The 7500-nt window shown below is 38.7% G+C and overlaps 2 protein-coding genes across 2 annotated transcripts in view; both read left to right on the forward strand.

Annotated features, from left to right (window-relative positions):
• Window positions 1–544, forward strand: part of LOC138020365 (casein kinase I-like) — a 29898-nt gene extending 29354 nt beyond the window's left edge. Inside the window, exon 3 of the mRNA XM_068867367.1 lies at window positions 1–544. This exon is cut by the window's left edge and continues 135 nt beyond it. Within this exon, the coding sequence (XP_068723468.1) occupies window positions 1–360 (360 nt within the window). The 3' untranslated portion in view covers window positions 361–544.
• Window positions 545–984: 440 nt separating this feature from the next.
• Window positions 985–3943, forward strand: LOC138020376 (adenosine receptor A2b-like). The gene is made up of 2 exons (XM_068867376.1): window positions 985–1121; window positions 1962–3943. Exon 2 carries the CDS (start codon window positions 2133–2135, stop codon window positions 3087–3089), a length of 957 nt encoding a protein of 318 aa, XP_068723477.1. The 5' UTR covers window positions 985–1121; window positions 1962–2132; the 3' UTR covers window positions 3090–3943.
• The last annotated feature ends 3557 nt before the right edge of the window (window positions 3944–7500 follow it).

The following is a 7500-nucleotide window of genomic DNA, read 5'->3' on the forward strand; positions in this document are numbered from 1 at the left end:
GAGCTGAGCCGGAGGGATGATTTGGAATCCGTGGGATATCTTCTGTTATACTTCCTGAAAGGTTCTCTCCCATGGCAAGGACTTCAAGCTCGAAATGATCAAGAGAGATACAAAATGATATCCGACAAGAAGCTGTCAGTCTCAGTAGAAAGGCTTTGCCAAGACTTACCCGATGCATTTAAAGTTTATCTTAATTATTGTAGAGCATTAGAATTCGAGGAGGAACCAGATTATGAATATTTAAAAGGGCTATTTACCCAGCTGGCATTGAAATTAAAAATAGACTTGGATGGCGCTTTCGAATGGAAACAAACATCGACCTACAAGCCAAAAAATTCGAAACAAGAAGAATCACCATGATAATAAATCTTAAGAGCAATTTTATAACTTAAGATTGTAGGATTTGTTTTTAAATTGTTACTGACTTAATTTAGTAAGTTATAGTTGCCGATTAAAATCGCAATCCATGTAAGCGCTCAGTGACCGCTGAGTTTAAATTCAATTTTCACAACCATGCAGCCAATAAGAAAAATGGTTGATATGGTCTTAGCACATATTCCTCAAAATGTAATTAAAGTTTGCTGGACTTCTTCATAATTTTTTTGCGTGCATGATTATTATCATTTTTCGATAAGACTGTCTCGACATTTACAGACCCTTGCATCGTCAAAATAAAGAAGTCTTGTTTCACGATCATGTGACCTTTGTTAATCCGGAATGAAGCCGAATAGTTTAGACTCAAAGTTTCAAAATTTCATATTGAAATTGTCTTGCTGCTTCCGACCGGCAAATCTAAGAAAAATATTGCGATTTGCCGAGAAAGACAACTTCTTGTCGTTTGTCATATCTAATATCTCTTATGTCGTTCGACAAATTTCGTGCCCTAATTGAAACTATCGCCAGCGATTTGACACAAAGTTCTTGACATAAGAAAAGTGGCCAAGCAATTCTTTTAATAAAGGCAGAACCAGCTGGTTGAAGTAGATTTGACGGCCGTTCCTCTTTGATGAGAGGATGCTAGATCTCTACAAGCAACTGGAATCAAATTACCCATTTTCTAAACGGTTACTTTTGTGTGCCTTGTTCCCGGCACGTCCCACCTTACTCGACACCAGATTCAGGTATTTTATAGACATTAGAATAAAGTTCTTTGGCAACGTTTTCCAAAACAAAAATCTTGTTATGCTTATGCACCTTGGAAAAAAAGTATGAAATAGTGATAACTGAGAGATAAAGAAATCACACGAACTGCCACGATCATGACTCAGTTTTTAATCTTAGCTATACTGTAGAAATTTCTGGTTCCGAGGCTATTAATCAGACAGTGCATGTTGCCTTATCTATACATTTTAATTCTAAGATAATAATTGATGTCCTTAGTATCGTGACTGTTTCAGCTTTGAACCACAACTTGAAAACAAGATGGGACGTCCATGAAGGCAAGGGGGATTTGCAACAAAACATCGCACTTTCGGTAGTGTTTATTTTTTACATGTCAACGTGGGATGCTAATTGAATTGAACTTCATGAAGCAAATGCATTTATTAAAATATGTCGGTTGCACATACTTTTGGTCCAGCAGTTCAATTATCCAACCTTCAGTCATTTCAAAAGCAAAATTTGTTGTAGGAATGATTTAAAACAGTGAAATCGTTCTAAAAAACCCAAATAATGTATTTTTCGTTCTTGAAAAACTACCGAAAGTGAAGAGATTTTTCACCTCGACAGTGAAAGCAAACGTGTTGATGGTGATTTACTCTCATTAAGATTCACAGGTGTAAGACGTTATAATTCCTCGCTTTTCGGCTTTAATGTCAGGATGAAAATGAATAAAAGACACCTTTAAAATGTTAAGACAACGCATGACTTCAAAGGCGCCTGATGATATGATTAAAGGGATGACGTCCTTATAGCGATGGGGGTAAAAAGAAATGCTTTTATTTTGTTCTTTTTAATTATAGAGCCCAGGGAGTCCAAGAAAATAAATTTCCTGTCATAAAACTCAACCGAGAAGCAACTGTCACCTGGGAGGAATCTCTTCAATACCATTATTCTCGCTACAGTAAAACAAAAACTGAAAACTAACCCACCGTGGAAAAAGATAGAACCACGAGCACCTGAATTTTGAGGTGATGAAAACCTTCTTAATTGTTCTATCTGTTATCAATGGATTTTTTTCTGCCGGGGGAACGATCGGAAACCTGCTGGTGTGTTTTGTCATATACAGGAACGAAGAACTGCAGACCGGTGTTAACTACTTCATTTTGAACCTTAGTGTGGCAGACTTAATTGTGTGTTCCATCGCTCAGCCGCTATATATTTACTACCTGAACCAAACATGGAGTGAAACAAACTTTAGATATTTCAAGATTGTATCGTACATTGCTCTGCACGCCTCGTTTTTTAACCTCCTATCACTCACCATAAATCGGTTATTTGCTGTGTGGCTTTCTTTGGAGTATGGCACTGTGATGCGGGGAAAGAATATTGGCTTGGCAGTGTGTGTCGGGTGGTTTCTGTCTATAATTATGGCCATATTGTTTTCCTCTACCCCGCTTCAAAAACCCGCTCCTTATTTTCACTTCTGTATGCTCATCATGTTTCTTTTGATGTACAGTAAAATTTTCACCATTGCCAGGAAGCAACGTCGTCAGATCGTTTCTCAGTACGAGGCTATTTCGCACAACTACAGAGTTGCCAAATTAACGCATGATTACCTTACGACACGGACACTTGCATTCCTTATAGGCAACTCTGTGATTCTATTCTTGCCGGATTTGGTTTTTCAACTCAAGGGAAGCAGTGACTACACGAGATTCCATTGGTCTTTTACAACGATGTTCCTAAGCTCGTTTTTAAATCCCTGTGTTTATGCGTGGAGAAGTAAGAAGTTCCGACTAGCACTCTTCAAGAGTTTAGGTTTCTCTCGAGCGCGATCTAAAGGGAACATTGTATCACTCCAGCACTTCAAGAACTGGAAGGAGGAATACGTTAGGGGGACTGTTGACAACCCACTAAGGATAATAAACGTTGAGGGACTAGATGACGTTACGATCTGTCGTTCAAGAAATGGAAATAGTATACTTTGATTCCTTTGATAATGAAACTTTGTGTCAAAGTGTAAAGAATATTTCCTGTACATCTCTCCTCAAGTAAACTAGTGTGTTATCGTCATGTTTGCGTTGTTTCAGAACGCCTTCAGGACAAAACAAACACTCCTCAAATCATACCATGAAACGTGTTTCAAAAAAGAAGAATAACATGGACTTTAAACATAAGCGACTTTTCTAGGCTTTCCGACTTTATTGGAGCCACTAAAATAATGAAAATTAAGTCTCAAAAAGCTATTAGGACTTAATGCGTCATAGTTTCTGAAGAATGAGCAAATGCCTTTGGCGGAATCTATTCCTTGACGTAAACGGAAGACATTGGAATGAGAGAACGTGATAAGTTGGCTTATATCATCCGTACTAGGCGAATTCTCCGAGAGTGAATTGCGATTCAATACTTCGAAATTTATTCCTTGTAATACGTCCTTTGTGCTAGCACTCCAAACGACACTCATTAAAACTCAAAACAACGTCTGAAGATTAAAAAATTGGATACGTAAAAAAGAAGAATGAACATTTAGCTATTTCGAACTTTCGTTTTATGGAGGACCATATCCTTCCGAAAGCTTGTTTTATCTCCTCCCATGGATTTTTTTCCTTAAAATTCAACGATGAAATAAAGAAAGGAATATGCTAAAAGATGTCTGTTAAATGGATATGAATTAGGGATTATAGTTTCATAATTTATTCAGAGTTTCTAATGTCCTTTACAATAGTCTATTTACAACGTGCTACTTGTTCTCGAAAAGTCCTTCGATAACATGTGGATACAATTCAGTTTCCATTAAAATGTTGTAAAGGGCGACAAGACACGGTGGCGATGAAATTTTGTTTAAGATTTAGAAACCGTTGGGCTGTGCAGCATTAACTGCAGCTCTGAGTTCTTTGTTTCGTGAGCAACTCTTTTTTGATCTTTCTGACACCATGATCTCAGCAGTCATAACTATCCATAGCGGACGCGAAAAAAGGGACTGCTTAATCATATCTATTGGCAAATAAAAGATAATACGCATGTATACATTCTTATCTAGCGAATTACTCTTCTCAATACAATCCTTTCACTAGGGAAAAGAAAGAAAAGAAAAACGAGATTACATCAGTTTTCTTCGTCTTTGGCCCTGGTCTTTTATTTGCAATTCACATTTCTCTCTTTCTTTTTAATTTCTATCCCTTTAATTTTTCAGTTAAATGATCCGAAAGAGTACATTCCACGTGTAAAATCGCTTTACGAGTAACTTCTGATTTTTGCTCGCAAAACATTTTGTATTTTAATTTATGATGCTCCGTATTTTTATCCGTTTAGTGTCTTTAGTTTACGTCAGTTGGGATGACAATACTTCGATGAAAAAGGGTTTTGTGTCCGGAAAGAATTAAAAACGGTCAGTAATTTAGAGCGTATTAACTATTGGGAAGTGCGGTAAGTCACGAGTAGTAGATAAAGTGGGGATTTTAAGACTCCTCGATGAAAATATTAATTATACGAAATTAAAACCCAAAATCTTCTCCCGCCGTGCATCAACGTCTTCCAGGTAGTTTTTTTGAAAGCATTTCAGGTACAATCATCAAAAAAAAATGATTGGCATCTTGTGTGTATTTTTTACAACACTTCAGGTAATGATTCCAACTACAGTTTTAAACCGTTAACCACCAAAGATATAAGATACCTCAGCATGCATACGGCGAACGTTTTCTCAGTTGATCTGACAAGGAAGATGGCAAGTTTTTAGTTGCGATCTTAAAGAAATCTTTTCAGTGAACTTGAGGCATAATGAAAATTCACTGTTGAAAGCCTTTTCGAAAAAGTGTCTGTACGAGAAAAAAAAAGTTTTGTTTATTTATTTCAAACTTCCCGAGCGCAGCAAGTTGAAGAATTGTCAGGGTCGACCAGGGAATGGAAGGGAGGGAACCATTCAGGTCTAACATGGCAACATGGTCATCCTCTGGGAGATCCTGAAGCAGTTTGGCTATGTAGAATGTACTTGCTGGTACATCTGTGGGTCTACGGTTTTGAAAGATAAATCCAGAAGTACATCCTGTCTTTACAAGCAACAAGATGAGCTTAAAGCTAAGGAACCTAAACCTCCAATTGTCAATCAACAAAACGTTATATATTTCTTTAAGTGTGATCTGGCGTAATCTCGCGTAATTGCCCTAGTAATTTCCCCATATGTCCCCACTATCCCCGGGGGTCGGGGGGTGGGGGGTACAAATGACTAGTGCATAAGCCAAAATTAAATAAACATTGTGATTCCATCCGCGCAAAGCTGTTTGCTTAACACTTCAAATAGTTTTCATTCTCTTCGTGACCTCTTATTTACACTTCATTTTCGCATTCTCTTATTTTTATTGTTCGTTTGTAAATACTTAGCTTTTACCTTTCATTCCATTGTTTCAGAAATTATATATAAGCGGAATTTTGTACCCATGAACTTGAACTTGAGAATGACCGTGGAGCGGTCGAAACGTCGTTCTTCTTATTTTTTATCGCTCTTTTTTATAACAAAGTGTTTTACTAAGAACTTATTACTTCGAAAAACCCAAGTTTATATAAATCAGGGAATAGATGATTGCTTTAGGATTTTTGAGATGACGTACAGCTAGGGCCCAATCAATACCTAAGGCGGAGTGGATTGGAAATCTTGTCCCCAAGTTCACTGAAAAGGCCAAATCCATTTGCCTAGAAACTCCGGAACCGGCCTCACAAGACTACTAAAAGCATAAAGCAAGGCCATAATTATTAAAGCGTATCAATGAACAGAAGATCACTGAAGGTATAGATTTAGAACCTCCGAGAAAGAAAACAGACGAGGACTTTGGACCTTTGGATGTCCGTTGCCAAGGCAACTTGCGATGATAACAAGATCTTAGAACAGAGAGTGATAGAAAGACTCCTAGATTCAGCCAGTCCAGAACTGAGAGCTTGGTTGAAGGAACAAAAACCAAAAACTGCCGAGGAGCTCGCAAATTTCGCTAATCTTCATGTTCAGGCAAGAAATGGACCTCTAATTTCAGGTCGATTCTTCCAATAGAGGCCTTGGAGCTATTTTTGTCAAAAATGCAAGGATGGTGACGAAGTTACAGCCCAGAGAGCGAGAACATAGTACCACAGAAGAAGTGTTTAGAAATTGTGTGGGCTGTTGAGACATTCAGATCTGTTTGGCAGAACTTTTATCTTGCAAACCAATCACAAACCATTAGCGTAGCTGAACCAAGGGTATCAGGTCGTTTCGCTAACGAGCCTGTCACTGGAAAGAGCAACCAAGCATTAGTATGTTTACCAAAATTGAGTTTTATTGCTTAAAACGCGCAGACACAGTACTCTTTTAAAAAGCAGTAATTTCAGAGTGATTTACACAAAGCTCTTTTGACTGATTTTTTAAACCCACCTCTGACTTCCCTTTAGGCCAATCGTGCTCAAATGCTTGCAGGGTCTTTCAGGTGGTAGGCTTCAATTTTCAGCCTAATCGAACCCAATTGATAACCAACATTTGTACCCAGTCCGTTGCTCGTTTAATACAGCCCCTAAAGCGCGCACGCGGCTGCTGCTGTAATTTGTACAGCAATTTGCCTTGCTAAGATTCCGAAGCAAATTGTTTTGTGTCGAAAGCCGCACACGAGGGAACTGCCGTGCTAACTGTCTCACAAAGCATATTGCTCAGCCCTTTCCTTAAGGGTGCAGTGGATTCAACATAACCAGAAGTGGTCACTCACGACAGGGAATTCCAAAAGAATATCCTCCTTTATTTTCATCGCACGTGTTGTCAACCTCTTTGTCCCTCTTAGAATCTCCCAACTTTCCCAAATTAACTCCCAACTTCCCATCTCCCAACTTTTCTATCTGTATAGCAAGAGCGCGCTCATTATACTCCTTTGCTTGTTCCAGGTCACCTTAGGCACGGAGTACAGTGGCTATGTTGTTGTAACTGGTTGCAACACCGATATGCAGAGATCCCATCTTTTCTAGGCGAACAGCAAGATCGAGCTCATGATACACCTTTACTTGTTCCAGGTCACCTTGGTCATGGAGTAAAGTGGCTATGTTGTTGTCACTGGATGCGACATCGATATGCTGAGATCCCATCTTTTCAATTTGTATAGAAAAAGCTCAGTTTTCAGTTTCAGTTTTATTATGCATTTTTTAAGAAGTGTCATAAAGCTATGCAATGCTCGAAGTCAGGAAAAGCTCGTAGTCGAAGCGAGCAGTGCTCTCATGATTCCCCCTTGCTCTTTCGAGGTCACCCTGGGCACGGAGTACAGTACCTATATTGTTGTAACTGGTTGCAACATCGATGTGCTGAGGTCCCAGGAAATCAGCGGTAAGCTCAACTTTGGTACAAATTAACGACTTTATATTGGCGATTTTCTCCTCTGTCTTCAGACCTTTGTCATT

This window comes from Montipora capricornis, chromosome 2, assembly GCF_036669925.1.
Source record: "Montipora capricornis isolate CH-2021 chromosome 2, ASM3666992v2, whole genome shotgun sequence".
In the NCBI taxonomy this organism is placed as follows: Eukaryota; Metazoa; Cnidaria; class Anthozoa; order Scleractinia; family Acroporidae; genus Montipora; species Montipora capricornis.

What these genes read in the sequence shown, in the direction of transcription:
- LOC138020376 (XM_068867376.1), top strand. Translation starts at nt 2,133, where the DNA reads ATGAAAACCTTCTTAATTGTTCTATCTGTTATCAATGGATTTTTTTCT.